Genomic DNA, 18,002 nt, shown 5'->3' with positions numbered 1-18,002 from the left:
TAACATACTGCTGGACTTTCTTCCTAGTTGTGACATAAGACCAGAAGGGGCCAATCAGTCTTTCATTCTTGGTACAGTTCAACTTTTTTCTGGAGTTACTCACAACTCTCTGTATCTGTGTCTCCCTACTTATACAAATAAGGAAAAACAAATATACCTCATGCATAGATAAAATACCTACTATATTGATACTCTGCTACTTATCACAATTAACTAACAATATCCTATTACAGTCATTCCCCTTTGCTTTTTCCTTTTTGAATATCATTGTAGCGTCATGGGTCTTTATAAATTTCACTTTGTTCAAATTAACTAAATTACTTTTCTTTTGAATACCAAGTTACCACAGCATGTTAAGTGGAGCCTTTTAAAATTGGTTCCTTTGTTTTTCAGCTTTACTTCATATATTTTCTAAAGTATCCCTGTTTTTTTATCATCAACTCAGCAACACGTCCGAGGCTTAGTGTTATTTAAAACATGGAACTAACTATTTCCAAGGCACCTAAGTTCTTTTTATTAATTAAAAAAATAAATAATATAATAGCTTATTTTTACATCATTTTGTGCCCTTTTCCATCTCAGTTGCAATCCCCGTGGGCTTCCCATCACCAAATCACTCATGTGCCATCACCATAGTCCAATGCATTTCCCTCCCCCCAATGTTTTTGATCCCATTCCCCACTCCACCCCCACAAAATGTCTCTGGTATATGGCTGTTCATTATTATTATTATTTTCTCCCCTGGTCCTTTGTACTCCTGCTATGAGTGAAGCCATCCAGTATTTTTCCTTTTCTTTCTGGCTTATTTTACTAAGCATGATCTTTTCCAGCTTCATCCATGTTGTTGCAAAAGGCATGTGTTTATTGTTTTTGGTTGCTGAGTAGTATTCCATTGTGTATATGTACCACATCTTTTTAATGGAACCTGAGTTCTTCTAAAGGGGAATCATATTTGGGGCAGAGATCCAGGTGTTAAGAATGCATATCAGATTTTCCCTGCTGTTGTTTCTACTGTACTTTAGTGAGAAAGTTTGAAAAAGTCATTTCTTTGAAAAACCACAAATTTACATTGGTATTTCCTATTTAACTCAAGCACCTCCAATCTTTTTTTTTTTTTTAACTTTAGGGAACATTTTACATTAATTAAAAAAAAATTTTTACTGCAATATACCAGCATATATCATGTACCCCCCCCATCCAAGTTTGTAATGGCATCTTTTCTTGTCAGTGATTGATAGGGTCTCATCTACCATTATTTTCTAGTTTTTTTATTGATAGATTGATCCATGCTGGGCCAAAGGAACAGCGAGGTAAGACAGAGTTTATAATGCTGGCAGGTGAGTGGCTGAAGAGATGAATCATGGAATCCAAGATAATAGGGATGGTCCCTGATGAGCTCCACACCTGGAGAGCTATTCCTGCCCACACTTAGCATCCACCCTCACCTTCACCTACCCAAGGAAGGTGTCTACCCCTGATATTGGCTGGAACAAACATACATACCCTGTGCCTTTGGTGGGGTGGTGAATGCAGAGTCCCCCTGGGACCTGGTACCACCTGCTGCCCCAATGTACGTGGAAAATGCACCATACTTAGGCCGGGCACATGCCCCCTTCCTGGCCCACCAGCCAGAACCTTCGTGTGGATTGTGGCCTTCCCCACACTCCTGCTGAACTCCCTGTCCTAACCCACGCAATGCTGGCTCTGCTCCTGACTGTGCTGGCTGAGATTTGGGATGCTGCCACTCCTTATAGGAAAGCACCTGCCGGGTGTGCTGAGGCTGGTCCATCTGTGTCCCTGTGGGGGCCTCTCTGGCTCACCTGTGCCATCTGTCCCCAAATAGCACTGAGCAGGAAGCTGGTGGGGATGGATGGGGAGCAGGGACCTCAAAGGGGCACGGGCCCCCTTACCTGCCTAACCCTGCCCAATACTGGGGCTGTGGGTACAAGTATGCAATGCCAGCCTGGGAGGGCAGCTGGGATGGGGGTGGAGAGTAAGAGACCAGGAGCTGAGACACCACAGCTCCGCTCCTCACTGTGGGCGTCTGGCACAGGGTCCCATGCAGGGAGGTGTAATACACACAGCCAGAAGGAGCCTCTCTCCTGTCCCTGAGGTGTTGCCTCTGGGGCAAGAGAAGGCCATGGGGTAGAGATCAGGGGCTAGAGTCCTGTCCTTGAAAGGGTTGAGCCCTCAGAGTGGGAAGATGAGGAACCCAGAGAAGCTTGAATACTTCCAGCCACCAAGAAGATTCCCCCGACGAAGGCGCAGGGACACCCGGTCCCCAGGGTCCAGGGGCAGTAGCACAGAACTGGTGGCCGCCTCCCGGGTCACATCAGGGTCGTTGGCAAAGGCTGAGATGACAGGCCATGTGTTCAGCATCAAGCTCACCTGGGGAGGGGAGCCTGTTAGCTCTTCTCCCAATCCTTGTCCTCCCAATCCTGGACTTCCAATATCCCCAGGGCTCCCCTTTTCTTACAGCCCCAGACGAATACTTTGGGAGTTCCCCAACCCCAGAGGGGTACTCTGGGAGTTGGGAAACCTGGGCTCAGAGGGCTTCCTTGGGAGATGGAGAGGTGGCCAGCAGTGGGTGCAGCTCAACCTCCAGACTCTGCTAGGCAGGCTCTTTCCGTCTTAGGGGTCAGTTGAGCCTGTTTATTCCCTTGCCCTCCCCCTCCAAGCTGGGGATGGGGCTCAGCGCTCAGGTCACCTGGACAGTCTGGCGGTTGTACACCTTCACCACGTGGAAACGGAAGCTGTAGACTCCCCGGACAGGTGCCACGAAGGAGCCTGAGGCCCGGTCAAAGCCACCACCCTCATTCACCAGGACCTGGGGAAGAAGACCCTGCTGAGTGGGGCTCAAGGAAATCACTAGATTGGGGGGCAGGGCAATGAGTAAGGAAAAGAAGGGGTGGCAATAGAGGGAGCAGGAGAAATGTACGGATTCAAAAGAAGTGGTGAGAAAGTAGGGGTGTGGGTTGGAATGTAGGGAGAGGAGATAGGCAGGCAGTGTGAGGGCAAATGGCCACAGAACAAGCAGTTTCCTTAGAATCTGAGGGGTGGCAAAGTGGACTGGCAGGGGATTACCTGGTCGAAGTAGATGGCCCCACTGGTGCCATTGCTGATTTCCCCTGCAGGCTCATGGTGGTGGCTTCGGACTGCAGCAAATGCCACTCTTCCAGGGGGCGCCTCCCCCAGAGCAGCCCCCCCAGGTCCTCCTGCAGCAGCTCGGCCAGGCTCACAGACCACCAGGCACTCACCTTCCAGGAGGACAGGGTCTGCCCCCTCCTGGGCCCACCCGGTTCCCAGGACCAGAAATGTCAGGGCCAAGGTCAGGAGCGGGGAGGCTGAGGGGCCCGGTGGCCAGTGTCTCTCAGCAGTCAGCATGGCTGAGGGCTCTGTGACACACGAGTCCTCTCCTTTCAGCTCCTCTTCCCTGACAACTGCCACCTCTTGCCTGCTCCTCAGTTCTCTCTGGGTGTCACTGTCACCTGGTCTTGGCATCTCCCTCCTAGACCTGTCTTTGCCCCTTGACTCGGTCCTGCCTCTCACTCCTGCTGTCACTGCAGTTCCCTCCTCCTTGGCAGGACACAAAATGACAGCAATTCGGCTCTGGGAGGGAGAGGAGGGATGAAACAGCCAGAGAGGCGGGCTTCAGCCAGAACCTCAGGGCAGCTCCTCTAGTGGGTTCTGAAAGCAGGAGCTGGGATCCCAGAGGAGTGGGTGTGTGTGCGTGTGTGTGCGCATGTGTGTACGTGTGTTGTGGGCGTGTACAGAGACACAATTTCTACAGTTCCTTCCTCTCCTCATTCCTCCCCTCTTCAAAATCTTTTGCATGTCAATAGCCCTCTCTGTAGCATTTTAAAAAAAGATTCATTTAATTATGCATACAGAACTGAGGCACAGGCCAGAGGTGGGGAGGGGAGTGGCAGGATTCACCAGAGACAGAGCGGGGAGCAGAACAGGCAGATGTGCTGGAAAACACTGCTGCAGGGAGCAGCGGGAGGGACAGGAGAGGTCTGTGTGCCATGTGGGTCACTCCCTGGCCGGGGATCGAACTCATGCTGCAGTGGCTGTGATAGCCTCTTAGCGCTGCGCTTTAACCCCACCAGGGGGGCCCCTCTGCGGCACTTTTTCCACTGTTGTAGGCTTCGTCTTCCCACCACAGTAGTTCTGGTTGGAAAGTGCTGGGCGACGTTATCATTACCTTGTGGCCCTTGGCCGGTTTTTATCCTTCCTTGGACTTCCAAATAGTCATGGGAAGGAAAAGAGTGGGCGCTCATTTCCGAGAAACACTGGAACCCTGGAGCAGGAGCGCCGAGACCGGCGGGCGGCGGGCCAGGGAGGGGAGGGCCGGGGCGGGGCCGGGCGGTGACGGGGCGGGGCCTGCTTGGCCTGGGGCGGGGCCTGCTTGGCCTGGGGGGCGGGGCCCGGGTGGCTCCGCCCCGGGCCAGGAAGTGACTGGGAAAAAAAAAACAGAACTGTTCGAGTTGCGGAGGAGAGTGGTTCCCGTTGGGTGAGAAATCCGGGAAGGCCCGCCCAGATTTGGCCCCCCAGCCCGTCCATCCTGGGCCGGGGGCGCGGGCGAAGCTGGGCCCCAGCGTGCTCCGAGAGGTGCGGACCGGACAGAGGTCGCGGCGGGCCGGGCCGGGAGGGTAGGCGCGACCTCCCCTGTCCCGGGGCCGGCGGGGGCCCGAGGCCGACTGGGGGAGGGGTGCCTAGCGCGATCGGGGGTACCGCGGAGGCTGGGCGGGAGGGGGGAGGGAGAGTGGTTAGACTCTTGGAAATGGCAGACAAGAGACCCCAGAGGACAGCCCAGTTCCATCCTTGGTGAGGATTCTCGTTAAGTGACCGTCTTGGAATCCGAGATTGCACGGTCCCCCGAGGAGAGGGACTTTTTGGTTGCTGATCGACCCCTTCTGGCCTCCAGACCGAGCTGGGGCCCTTGCGCCCTTTCTGCTCGGGACTGTGGTCCAGCGCCCATCAGGGTAGATAGCCTTGTTTTTCTGACTCCCTGGCTGGAGAGGAGACCTTTTTTCCGCAGAATGCCCCGCTTTCTTACCCACAAGATAGCCTGGTTTGCAGGTTCTTCCCGGATTGTTTACCAGATCGGTAACTTGGTATGAGACCTGTTGATCGCTGGTGTAGGCCCGGAGACAGAGATGTTAGGCCCTGAACTGCCTCCTTGCTTCCAGGTTTGGTCAGCCAAGCAGCCATGACTACCTGTGGGCCCGGCTGGCCGTCCCCTGACCGCTTTGCGGTGTCAGCCCAAGCGGAGGACAAGGTGCAGGAGCAGCGAACCCGCGTGGAGCGCATCTTCAGGGTGGGGATGAGTGTCCTCCCAAAGGACTGTCCTGAGACCCCTCACATCTGGCTGCAGCTGGAGGGTCCCAAGGAGAACGCCAGCCGGGCCAAGGTGAACGCCCCTCTCAGACTTTTGGAAACAGCTGAGACTCTGAGGCGGAGGAGAGGAGGGACTGGGGAGGATCTCCACTCCTTGGCTGGCACAGTGGCATCTTCAGTGGTGCTGAGCTTTAAGGGACTTGCTAATAATGAATTTGTAGTTTTAGTTTCGTTTCTGGTAAATGAGCCAGGTTACTTACAATCTGCCAGGACTTGAATACAGGTGATTCAATTCAACTCAGTTTGTGGTTTTTGGGAGTGTTAAAAATCTGGTTGGGTGCAAGCAGGCCCCACCAAGGAATTCTCTGTGGAGTGGGAGGGTGGTCCCCTTTACTTCCTTTGGAGTCAGTCAGGGGTTCCTGTATAGCACTACACCTACCCTTGTGACTTGACTCAGGATTCTGAAATCCACAGTGTGGTTTGTTGTGAATGAGATAATAGAATCCACAGTGTGGTTTGTTGTGAATGAGATAAGCATGTAAAGTATCAGTTCAGTAAAAGTTGGCCATCATTGTGATGGAAATATACAATGCACATACATATGGGGGCCCTTGAACATGGGGACTCTTAACTACCCCTCTCTCCCGTGAAGCCAAAAGTCTGTGTATAACCCTCGATCCCCCAGATGTTGACTATAGTGTGTCCCTTGATATACCAGGGGGGGATTAGTTTAAGGATCCCCCCTAAATTTTGGTGTCTAAAAATGCTCAAATCCCTTTTTAGTTGCCCTCCATATTCAGCTAGCCAACATCCAACATCATGATTAGTTGAATCTATGAGCACAGATCCACTGATAGAAAAAAGCCTGTGTGCAAGTGGACCTGTGCACTTCAAACCCAGGTCATTCAAGGGTCCACTATATATTTAGAGTCTGCCTGGAAACCAGTTAATTGTAACAGCATCTTTTTTTTTTTTTTTTTTGTAACAGCATCTTAAATTGAGCCAAGTTCTAAATGGAAATACTAGCCATAGACTGTCAGAAGAGAGAAAGAAGTGAATTTCTTAATTCCTACCTTTGTTAGGGTCTTGGGGTGGAGGAGGTGGGGGAGAAGAAATCCTTTGTCTGCCTGTGCATCCTGGCTTTCAGGGGAGAGCAATGAGCCTGAAGGGGTTACTGGGCCACTTATGATTCTAGTAGTCTCCTCTTTCCTTTCATTTCCTCCCCTCTTACCTCCAGGAGTACCTGAAGGGTCTCTGCTGCCCGGAGCTACAGCATGAAATCCATTATCCACCCGAACTGCACTGCATTTTCTTGGGAGCTGGGGGCTTCTTCCTTGATTGCCTGACATGGAGTACTATGGCCCATCTGGTGCCGGGGGCGCCCGGTTCACTGATGATCAGCGGCCTGACTGAGGCCTCTGTCATGGCTCAGAGCCTAGTGGAGAGGCTGGTGGAGCGGCTTAGCGGGGACTTTTGGCCCGGGCCAACCGCCGGAGCCTCTCAGTTTGCTGGAGAGCTGAGAGACTTTTCCGCCCTGCTGCAGTCCCGGGGCGATGCTCACAGGGAGGCCTTGTTGCAGTTGCCTCTGGCCATCCAGGAGGAACTGCTGAGCCTGGTGCAGGAGGCATCCAAGGGCCAGGGAGCCCACGCCTTTCCCTCCAGGGAGCAAGGGAGCCCAGGTCTTCTGGATCCTCAGCATGAGGGAGTCAGAGCTTTCCTGAGTGGAGGCAGGGAGTCTCTGGACACTGGACCTGCAGGGGAGCGAGAGTCACAAAGAGAAAGGAATACTGGGGAGAAGGGGGGAAGGAAGCAGGATGATCCCTTGTGGTGGAAGGAGCTGTGTGGGGAAGAGACTTGGGAGAGAGAATTGACCTGTATGTCACAGCCAGGGGGTGAAGAGGCAGGCCCCCCCCTGAAACAGAAGACTCCAGGGAAGGAGGGAGTGCCTGAGGACAGGGGAGGGTTGTGTGCCCAAGCTGAACCTCCTGGTGCCCATAGTCCCTGTCAAAGGGCATCTCAACTCCGGGGAGCCTCCCTCCTCCAGCGGCTCCACAATGGGGAAACCTCACCTCCAAGAGTACCCAGTCCCCCTCCTGCTCCTGAACCTCCATGGCATTGTGGAGACCGAGGAGACAGGGAAGTTAAGCAACAACAGGTTGGGGCTCGAGGTCGCGGCTCTCCATGGAAACCACGAGGCACCCGTGGGGGCAACTTGGTGACTGGCACGCAGCGTTTCCAGAAGGCCCTACAGGACCCTTTCACCCTGTGCCTCGCCAACGTGCCTGGCCAGCCAGACCTCCGCCATATTGTCATTGATGGCAGCAACGTGGCCATGGTGTGAGTACCTGGTGGGACTTGGGGCCCTGGGGAGGGAACCAGGCGGGCAGCTCTGTGGGACAGGAGCTGAGGGGCAGGCGCTGAGGGGCAGGCGTGCCAGCCAGGCTGCCAGACTCCTCTGCAGGAGTCCCATGTGCTGATCCCTCCCCTTGGCAGGCATGGTCTCCAGCATTATTTCTCCAGCCGGGGCATTGCCATCGCTGTGCAATACTTCTGGGACCGGGGCCACCGTGACATAACTGTTTTTGTGCCTCAGTGGCGTTTAAGTAGTAAGGATGCCAAGATCAGAGGTAAGTCCGGTGTGGCCTTAGGGGTCCAGGGATAGGCCCTCCTTCCACCTCAAGGTTAACATTGCTATGCTCCTCTCTCTAGAGAGTCACTTTCTACACAAGCTGCACTCCCTCAGCTTGCTCTCCGTCACTCCCTCCCGCGTCATGGACGGCAAGAGGATCTCCTCCTATGATGACAGGTACTTGCTTCTCTCCTGGCCCCAGGCTTGATATTCACGGAACTCTCCAACCTTTGTGCCCTTTCTAAGCTTGGGCGGTGGAAGAAGGGCCAGATTTTCCCTTTGTGCGCCCTGATGGCACAGGGCAACCTGGCCTACAGGCGAGATGATGCGGATGGTGCACCTCTGTGTGCCCAGTCCCGTTCATCATTCATTTCACTCATCAAACTAAGTGCCGCTTCATGTTTGTGTAGTGCCTTTCTGTCTGGAAAATACTGATGTAGTGAAAAGATGGGATGCTTCTGACAGATGCCTTCTTACAACCTAAATTTCCAAACATGTAGTGAAATTCCCCCAGTAGTCTAGAAAAACCAGAATACATGTTCAAAGTAAGTCAGATGAGTATACATAAACCTGGTGTGAGAGGACTGTGTAAACTATGGCCTAGTGGAAAGATCCCTGGGCTTGCTTAGAATTTGCTGTGCCTTTGACCCCCAGGTTGTATCACTCATTCACTCTCTCACAGGGGGCCTGTCTCCTGGAATTAACTTTTTTGGCCTAGGGTCTCCCATGCAGCACGCGCCTTGTAAACATCAAAAGAAGGTGAGATAAGTGCTTGCTTCACGCAAGGTGCTAGGCTGGTGATGTTCCTTAATTTTGCAGGGACCCAGTCAAGTGCGACAGAGGCTCTTGTCTCTGCTGTGCACTAATAGGGCAGCGGCTATGAGTGGATGATGCTTTTGGCATTGGCTATGATGTGGCAAAGGAAAAATGAGGACTTAAAGCTGCCGGATAGTTTAAATAAACACCGGGCACATTCCCTCAGTATAACAGACAGTGTAGGAAATGAGCTGATTTTAAAAGCTAATTAAACAATTTAAAACCTTGGCATATATAAGTTCTTTATTTTTCTAGGATATTCAGTTTTTTTTTTAAAAGATTTATTTATATATGCATACAGAACTGGGGTACAGGCCAGAGGTACAGGGATGGTGAGAGGATTCACCAGAGACTGAGTGGGGGGCAGAACAGGCAGATCCACTGAAATACACTGCTGACAGGAGCAGCGGGTGAGAACGGAGAGGTCTGCTGCGTCTTGGGGGTCAGCTCCCTGGCCGGGGATCGACTCATGTTGCAGTGGCTGCTGTAGCTTCACAGGGTTGTGCTTTAACCTGTTGCGCCACCAGGGAGGGCCCGGATATTCAGTTTTAAATAAAAGACTTGTTTCCTAACTACAGTGACATATATTTTGTCTTTTTTTTTTTTAAGATTTATTTATTTGTGCATACAAGATCTGTGGTGTAGGCCAGAGTTATGGGAGAGGATGGGGTGAGAGGATTCACCAGAGACAGTGGGGACAGAGCAGGCAGATCTGTTGAAATACACTGTGGGGGGGAGCAGCAGGCGAGACAGGTGAGGTCTGCCACGCCATGTGGGTTAGTTCCGTGGCCAGATGCAGGGAATAGCTGGCAACAGCTTGGTAGTGCTGAGGCTTAAACCCCTGTACCACCAGGGAGGCCCTGTTTTGTCTTTTTAAATACTTTATTTTTCTTCCCTAAGATGGGGAATGGCATTGTACAAAAGGGCAGTTCATAGTCTCCCAGTGCCATTCTGTTTTCTGTCAAGATTTCAGATTCTCCAAGGTACTGGGACTTCTTGGCATACCAGCACTGACACAGAATTGAAACGGAAGATGGAGCCATTTGTAATGTGTTTGAAAGGCACGTGTCTGCGCAGTTGTGTAGGTCCTGACGGCAGGCTGCCCAAGGTGAATTTGGAGTTTGCCTAGTTACGGTGAAGCGGCACAGTGACACCCAGTGCAGGCCTACTGCTGAATGACGTTCAGTGTGACACATTAGTAAAATGTGCTCAACCTGAAAATGCCTTTTTGGTATTTCATGTGATACCACATTTATTTCCCTTAGTTCCCCAGACAGAAACCCCGGTCAGACATCCATTGTACCTCAGCCAGATTAGCTGTCCCTTCTAAACCACCCTGCGTCAGGTGCTGGTTGCCCACTTAGTCCTTGGTACTTGCCCTACTCAAGAGGCAGGAATGCCGGGGGTCAGGGACGATCTGACTGTTGACTTCAAAGAGCCAAATAAGCTGTAAGTCAAACACTAGGTAGGGAACCCCTCTGGCTGTGAATTTTCTGTTGATTTATAAGGAGCTGGGCTGGGCTAAATCTCTTGGTTTCTAAATGTGTTTAAAAAGATCCTACTCACCACATCACTAATCCTCTCCTAGTCCTGTGAATTACTAAAAGTGAGACCCAGACCCAGGCATTGCTTTTTTTGAAGTTCCCCTACTGATTCTCTTAGTGAGGTTTGAGATATGCCTTCCAGATGGAGGAAGTAGTTTGAGAAGCAGGGAAGTCAGACAGACAGCACAGGGCATATTTGGAGAATGGAGTGTAATCTGATCATTGGTTTTGGGAGTTGAGAGTACATTAGGGAATGCAGGAGAGATAGGTCATATGGATGGCTTGAGCTGCATTCTGGAAAACTGTAGCTGCTGGCCCTGGGCATGTGGGTAAGAGGTTTGTGTTCTTTTGGAGGAGAATAAGTGAGTTTAGAGGGCAGTAGGTAGGTGGGGGCAGGGCACTCCTCTTATTCTATGGAATCTCACTTGGGATACTGGAATAGCTGAGGAGGGAACTGGAATGGTGGGACAGGAAAGGTGCAGAGAGGAAGCCTTTCCAGAGGAACAACAAAATGGATTTATGACCGACGGGTGAAGCAGGGTAGAAGAAAATAGCCCAGATCTCACTGTCTCTAGCCAATGAGGTGCAGTGTCCAGTGGGTTGTGGGAGTGGAAGAATGCTATTGGGAGCCCATATTGGATTTGTCTTTGCTTCTTCTTTAACCTACGGTACCTGTATCCAATCACCCTGGGTTGGGTCAGGGTGGGTGGGGGGCCAGATCGCCATCATCAGAAGTGTGTCATGGGAGTTGGTAATTGGGATTGGGGCCTTGGAGAGTTCCAGAATGGTTGCTGATACAGGCTTGCTGACATAGAATGGTTTTCGATACAGGTTTATAGTGAAGCTGGCTGAAGAGACTGATGGGATCATTGTCTCCAACGACCAGTTCCGTGATCTGGCGGAAGAGTCTGAGAAGTGGATGGCAATCATCAAAGAGCGGTGAGGGAGTCCTCCCCTGAGCGTAGGGCAGACTTTTCTCTAAACCAGCTCTGCTCTGCCACGGGTGAGGACTGGGAAGGGTCTTGATGTTGCCTCGAAGGATGGTAGCCTCAAGATGCTGGTGGTGGTGGTCTCAGTGATCCGGGAGGTGGGTAAGGTTCCCTCTGACCACACATTCTCTGCCCACCTAGCCTGCTGCCTTTCACCTTCGCGGGAAACCTCTTCATGGTCCCCGATGATCCGTTAGGGCGCAACGGCCCCATGCTGGATGAATTTCTGAAGAAACCAACCAGGTAATAAATGCCCCATCCTCTCCAGGGCAATGTCTGTGTCTTGGCCCTCTCTTGCAGGGACCTTGCAGGCCTGGTGACCTGGGGAAATTGTGACCTTAATCTGGGCCAGCCGAATTCTGAAGTAGTTAAAATTGCCTTGGACCTGAGCTTTAACTGCTTCCCAGGCAATCCTAACACAGAACGTTCTGGCTGGCAGGAAAGTCCCTACTTCCTGTTTTACACATCAGTGCGTTGCTGGAGTTATTTGGAAGGTGGTTGTTTTTACTTAGAGCCAGCTGGCTTCCACAAGCCCTCTGCTGGACCATTGGTTAATTTCTTAGACTGGGACCAGATCATATCGGTGGTTGTCCCCTTCCCCTCAGAAGTGGGTTGATACTGCCACTCAGTGGTCAGCTCGGGGAACTTCAGGGTTGCCCCTCCCAGAGTGGCAGTCGCCTTGCCAATTAACAGAGTAGCTTTGATTTCTATCCGTGGCGCTTATCAACTTGTTTTCTCTGCTTCATCCCAGGGCACAGGGGCCTCCTAAGGCTCAACCTCCTTCCACGAGCTTCGCACAACACGGAAGTCAGCAACAGGGGCAAGAGGCAGTGGAAAAAGATAGTGGCGGCATTCGGAAGACACGGGAGACCGAGCGGCTCCGGCGCCAGCTGCTGGAGGTGTTTCGGGGCCAGGATCACAAGGTTGACTTCATCCTGCAGCGGGAGCCATACTGCCGGGACATCAACCGGCTCTCCGAGGCGCTGCTCAGTCTCAATTTTTGAGCCTCATGTGCTGAGCAGCTGCCACCTCGCCCTGCTCAGCACCTTCTGAGAGCCCTTGTGTGACTCAGACCTTGACCCGGACTTACCATGAGTTGGTGCTGTGGGTCCTGGAAGCTCTGCCCTCCCAGTTAACTGCTCTGCCTACTCGTAGCTCTGGGGCAGCAATCCTGAAGTCCCCCAGGCTGGGTGAGAGCATTGGTGCAGGGGGCTGGGGCCTCCAGGGGCGGGTCCATAAAGGGGAGCTGATCTCATCTTGAATGAGGACTTCAAGCAGCTCTGGAGAGGATCTGCTCAGCCTTAACTGTCACTCTTGCCTTAGCACAGGACTGCTGGAGGGAGCGGGGGCTGCTGGAGATCAGGACAGCGACTGCTCCATGCTGAGCTTGGTGGAGGCTAGGCTGGGCAGGAGGGGAGTGAAGAACAGCTGACAAGGAAGCCAAGCCTTTCCTCTCCGATTGCCGTTCTCGATCGCCAGAGGACACGTCCCAGGCCTGCCCAGGCTCCCAGGGAATTCTGGGGCCGGGGGAAGCTAGTGTTATGGGGCCGGGGGCCACAGCAGGGCAGCAGGGGGCCAGCTGGTGGAGAAGGCTGGGGGAAGACTTGGCTTCTGGTTTCAGTTGTCTGGCTGTGACCTTGACTGAGCTGCTTGGTCTTTCTGCCAGTAAATCAGGGGGTAGAAATACCTGTTGGGAGGAGAAATGAGAACATAGAGGAGGCTGCTTGGCGGAAAGTTACTTGGACCAAATCTCAGGTGTCTCTGTGGCTGCACAGACATCTGAACCAAAACCTCACTTTCTGAGCAGAGGGGCCTCTGTCCCCAGGGCCCAGGCCCTAGATTTTATCAGTGCGTCCTCAGTGTACTGTGCCCTATCATGGCTGCAGCCCTTGTGGGCAACCCGCAGATCACATTCACAAAGTAGTTAATTAGGGGTGACTGTTTGCATTACCAAAATTCTCTCAGGGTTCCTACAAATGGCAGCTTTCCAGTTGGTCTCACGCGTTTGTTTACAGATCCACGAATGTGTCAGAAAGCCCCTGACTAGCTGCACTTGCTGAAGTGTTGACCATTCACCAAACTGATGAAGCCATGCTCTGAAAAGATGATGTTAGTGTGCTCGGTCCGCATCATTTTCTTTACTGAATCATATATGTTGCATAAATGAGGCCCATTTATGCTTTGTGTGTGTGTATGGGGAGGGGAGGGGCTTCTGGAGATTGTGTCTAGACGAACTAATTATCTGAAAAGTGAAAACCGAAGAATCAGAGTTGGAAGTTAGGTGACTGGCCACCAGACCAGCTACTGTCACATCAGGACATTCTCCCCGATTCCTGCAGGTCACTGTCCTGTGTCTGTGCTGTCCTCCTGTGCCAGGGAAATTTATCATCTCCGGTAGACACTACTCAGCCATGGGTAGCACTAGTCAGTAGTCCTTCCTTTTGTTCAACCCCAAGTTTGTGTTTCTATTATTTTTCAGGCCAGTCCTTCCTTCAGGCGAGTGTTATATAGAAGGAACAGCACAGAGCTAGACAACTTCCTGGGCAGCTGAAGACTGGATCCGGTGGGACAGGGCCCCTGGGCTGTGCTGTAGGGTCTGATTAGCAAGGCCCTAGAGCATCCTGTCTAGTCTCTGACTTCTGCTCCCTCCAACATTGGCTTAGGCCACTGGATGACAATAGGGTCCCTGAGTCCCAGAATGTACCCTTCTTTCTTGTTGGTGATGTACACCACTCCACCATAGCAATCTGGGGCAGGTGATTTGGAGACAGGTGAGTTAGGCAGGTGACAATCCATAATTTCAGAAGAAAAACTGGCTTAATGTGGCCTGAATTGGGGAACTACTTTTGGCCAAGTAGTGGCCAGATACCAGGGTAGATAAATAGGGAGAGGACGAGGTGTACCTGAGACTTTTCTTGGTTAGAGCCGAGTCTGTACTTTTTAATTAAGTTCTTTGTCCCTTTCATTTTCGAGGATGGTCAGCATGCAGTAGGCCAGAGCTATCCTCTGCCCTTGTGTGCTCGGACCCGGGTTGACTGAAGTGGGTGGCCCCAGTCAGGTGAGAGCCAAGTGTGTCTCACAGATGGGGTAGTTGTTTTGTCCCGCTACAGCTTCACCTGGGACCAGTGTGTCACTGCTTCAACTCTCTGCCATTTAGTGGCAATCTGAAGGCCTAGACTAGGGCTTCATCTCTTCCTCTGCTGGTATCCTGAAGGCACTGTGTGAGCATGTATGCAGGGTGACCACAGAACCACTTAAAATGGGTCATTTCTTGTCTTCTGGTACCAACCCACATGATACCTCATGCCCCCAAATTGTTACCAACTCTTGGCAATGGAAGGACCAAGAAGGGAGATGTTGCCTATTGTAACTTCAAAGCTTCCTCTAGGGAAAGTCACCTAGGGTGATTGCCTTGAAATAAATTCTAGGAGGATCTAGGCTGTAGAGATGAGCCAAAGCTAGTGAGATCATTTGTCTTTATTAGTTCAATAGCAGACCATTCTCTATACAACATAAAGGAAAATCGAGGCAGGAATGGGACACACAGGAAAACCAAACATGGAAATTCTTTCACAAGGAGGTGAAGTGGTTAAGGTCTCAACGTGATGAGGCTGTGGCCTTGAGACAGTGAATATCCTCAGTTAAGTAAGGTGGAGCAGAGGACAGGGAGAGGAATCCCTAGATGCCAGATGCGTTCGGGTCTCCAGCACAGCAGTACCTGAACCTCTTCACAGGCTAACCAGGAAGCTTCTCTTGAGGCCTTACATTCTGCCCTGAGCGCCCCCCTTCCCCACTTAGGCTACAATTTCCTTCAAGGCAGCCCCTAGCTCTGGGAAGGAATACTGGTAGCCGGTGGCCAGTGTCCGCCGTGGGATGACCTTCTGGCCCTCCAGCAGCATGATGGCACGCTCTCTCCCAAAGATAGCTTGCACCACAGTGCTGGGGAGAGGGATGAAGGCTGGGCGGCCCAGGGCAGCACCCAAGGCCTGGGCAAACTCAGCATTTGTAGTGCTGGAGGCTGGAGCCACTCCATTCAGAACTCCCTGCACATGGTTTGCTTCAACAGCGTGGGCCAAGATTCCTGCTAGGTCCCCAATGTGAATCCAGGGGAAGAACTGGCAGCCTGAGCCAATGGGGCCCCCCAGGCCTAGGCGGAAGGGCAATAGCATGTGACCAATGGCACCGCCCCCTCGGCCCAGCACAACCCCTAGAACAGACAAAAGGGAGGATTCAGGGAGGCCCCTCAGCCTCCAGGTAGCCTGGCTGTTCAGTTCCTCCCGCTCCTCCTTCACCACTCTGCATGCTGATTTATGATTCAGCTCTGTAGCAGAGTTCAGGGTATGGGGCTCTGGGCCTTCCATCCTCCCATCTGCAGGCTGGCCGGAAGTGGTGGCACTCTCCCACTCTATGTAAGGTCAGCTCCTCTGACACCCCCTCCCCCCACCACCCTCAGCTGGTTGAAGGTGGTCCTGTCCTGACACCCACACCCCTGGTTCTCACCAGAGCGCACCACCACCTGGCGTGTGCGATCTCCTGGAAGCCTGGCTGCAGCTTCCCATTTGGTTACAAGTCTGGAGAAAAAGTCAAAATCCCCTCCAGGGCTGTCCTCGTCATACTCCGCGTTCAGGCTGGGCTGGTAGTATGCTGCCAGGGAATAGTGTCATTTGCCCTGGGTGTCGTGGTTGTGCCTGACCTTTCCCCACCTGGGCCCTTGGGGTCTCCCCGTGGGAAGACAGTCATGATTATTTTCTCCTTGGGCCTCTCCATGAGCTGACCTCTCCCAGCCCTGAGGGTGTCCTGTTTAGATGCAGCACTAAGCCAAGCCTCTGCTAGACAGCAGTGGTGGAGGACAAAGCCTTGGGTGCCAGGCTACCTGGATTTTAATCTCAGCTCCATCATTTAACAACTTGTGGCAAGTTGCATAACTTCTCTGTGCAGAATTTCTGCAATTTTAAAATGGGAATAATAAAAAAAAAAACCTCACAGGGTTTTTGTGAGTATTAAATGCTGAAACAGGTGTAAGACACTTTATGGATAATGATGGGTATACAAGCTGCTACTGCAGTTATTTGATTGCAAAGGTGAAATACAGAACCAGGAACCCTGTTCCTAGTAAAATGTGTGCTGTGAAAGCAAGGGGTGTGGGAGTAAGTAGAATTTTTCCTGGCACAGGGAGTAGCGTTACCCTCCTCCCCTTTTTCTCTAAGGGTTCCCACTGATCAGTGAGAGTATGGGGGCTAGCAGTTTCCTGTGTCTTGGTAAAGCCCAGCACTCTGGGCACCCACAGCTAGAAAAGCCTCCCCTGCCCTCCCCAAGTAATACAGGAGGCTCTGATTCCCCACATACCAACACCTGTGACTAACACCCAGGCCTGGGGAGGTCGTGGGGCTTCAGAGATGGCTCTCGCCAGTATTTGCGTGGTCTCCAGGCGGCTGCTAAGAACCTCTTTTTGGAAGGCTTCATTCCACCTGCAGGAAAAACGGGAAATAAAAAGCTACTGAAAACACACATGCAAATAGCACACCCTCTCTCCTTGGCCCAGGAAAACCCTGCATTGTGGTTTAGAGAAATGGCCTATCCCGCGAAGGGAAAAGGCATATCGTGGGGCATCCAGATTTGTGAGGACTTAAGCCATTGGCTGCCTGGTAATGGGCAGGTGGATGTGAAGGCATGGTGCATTGTGAGTGGTCCGGGACGTGGGTTTAGTTTCTATCTCGCAGTCCACTGTCCACAGTTCACAGGGTCTCATCAGAGTGGTTTCCTCTCCTCCCTCTGCTCTGATGAATATGCGCTTCAGTGTCCGGGCTGACCTTCGGAGAGGGTTGAGAATGTTCTCTCCTGCCAGGTTGACCGCGGCATCGCAGGCGGGCAGCCCGGACGTAGCCAGCTCATCCTGGGGGAAAAAAAACACAGAGTCCCGGAGACCCCAAGCCCCCATGCCCAGCCCGCCCGGCCCCAGCCCGCCCCCGCCTCCCCGGACCTACCCACGTGACCCGACCTGGCCCTCGCTTGCGGGAGACCAAAGTGACTTCGTGGCCCCTGGCTTTCAGCAGCCGCGTTAAGGCTGTCCCGACGAAGCCCGTCCCTCCACCTGGTCGGAAAACAAGAGGTGCTTATCTGGGGGGGGGGGGCGCCTCCCGTCCCCGCACGTGGCCTCCTGCGGTGCCGTCCCATCTGTGTCCAGACTTCCCCATTCCTTGTCGCCCCCGAAGCGGAGGTGACACAGGTCACAGGGATAAGGGAAATGCCTCATTTTCAAGGCCAGGTTACTTATGCCCTCCCTCGGAATCGGGCTCCCAGTTTTCAACCCCCGTATCAATTTTCTTCCCTAAACCCGCCCCCTACTCTTGTTCTTCCCCCTCACCCACAAGCACCCGCATAGCGACTAGCGCCTAGTACGCAAGCGCATGACTGGAGTCGCCAACACTTGGCTTTGGCCGCGGGCGGCCTCTCTGCGCATGTGTCGTTCGGGAAGCGCGCTCCAATTGGGGCGGGCCTAGAGGGACGGGGCGGGGCACCGCCCGAGACCCGGAAGAACTCCTGAAGAAGGCTGTAGGTTTCATCGCCTGGCTAGCGGGAGCTCGTACTGGGTGAGGTAGCCGGGTGAGGGTAGGCTGTGGGGAGAGGAGGAAGGGGAGAAGGCTGAGGGAGAAACAGCGGGGGCGGGTAGGCGGAGGTAGGGGG

At 52.8% G+C, this 18,002-nt stretch overlaps 3 protein-coding genes and 1 long non-coding RNA gene across 4 annotated transcripts in view; 2 read left to right on the top strand and 2 right to left on the bottom strand.

The window, feature by feature from the left end:
• Nucleotides 1-2,190: 2,190 nt before the first annotated feature.
• Nucleotides 2,191-3,384, bottom strand: CBLN3 (cerebellin 3 precursor). Its single transcript, XM_004694590.1, has 3 exons — nucleotides 3,085-3,384; nucleotides 2,708-2,827; nucleotides 2,191-2,388 (listed from the first exon to the last, which is right to left on the bottom strand). Exons 1-3 carry the CDS (start codon nucleotides 3,382-3,384, stop codon nucleotides 2,191-2,193), a joined length of 618 nt encoding a protein of 205 aa, XP_004694647.1.
• Nucleotides 3,385-4,512: 1,128 nt separating this feature from the next.
• Nucleotides 4,513-14,358, top strand: KHNYN (KH and NYN domain containing). Its single transcript, XM_004694589.2, has 8 exons — nucleotides 4,513-4,611; nucleotides 5,193-5,413; nucleotides 6,578-7,677; nucleotides 7,834-7,967; nucleotides 8,050-8,146; nucleotides 11,161-11,268; nucleotides 11,460-11,561; nucleotides 12,070-14,358. Exons 2-8 carry the CDS (start codon nucleotides 5,213-5,215, stop codon nucleotides 12,320-12,322), a joined length of 1,995 nt encoding a protein of 664 aa, XP_004694646.1. The 5' UTR covers nucleotides 4,513-4,611; nucleotides 5,193-5,212; the 3' UTR covers nucleotides 12,323-14,358.
• A 419-nt stretch (nucleotides 14,359-14,777) lies between these two features.
• On the bottom strand, nucleotides 14,778-17,767 carry SDR39U1 (short chain dehydrogenase/reductase family 39U, member 1). The gene is made up of 6 exons (XM_004694588.2): nucleotides 17,683-17,767; nucleotides 17,303-17,409; nucleotides 17,129-17,211; nucleotides 16,665-16,786; nucleotides 15,819-15,962; nucleotides 14,778-15,525 (listed from the first exon to the last, which is right to left on the bottom strand). Exons 1-6 carry the CDS (start codon nucleotides 17,696-17,698, stop codon nucleotides 15,113-15,115), a joined length of 885 nt encoding a protein of 294 aa, XP_004694645.1. The 5' UTR covers nucleotides 17,699-17,767; the 3' UTR covers nucleotides 14,778-15,112.
• Nucleotides 17,768-17,857: 90 nt separating this feature from the next.
• The window catches only part of LOC105854511, a 19,871-nt gene continuing 19,726 nt past the window's right edge, over nucleotides 17,858-18,002 (top strand). The window contains exon 1 of the long non-coding RNA XR_001146169.1: nucleotides 17,858-17,908. This is a non-coding gene — a long non-coding RNA (uncharacterized LOC105854511). The remainder of the gene's footprint in view (nucleotides 17,909-18,002) is intronic.

Source organism: Condylura cristata, unplaced genomic scaffold (genome assembly GCF_000260355.1).
Source record: "Condylura cristata isolate star-nosed mole 26May11 unplaced genomic scaffold, ConCri1.0 scaffold00045, whole genome shotgun sequence".
Taxonomy (NCBI): domain Eukaryota; kingdom Metazoa; phylum Chordata; class Mammalia; order Eulipotyphla; family Talpidae; genus Condylura; species Condylura cristata.
Note: the sequence above shows the minus strand (reverse complement) of the source record. Positions and strands in the feature narration are given on the sequence as shown.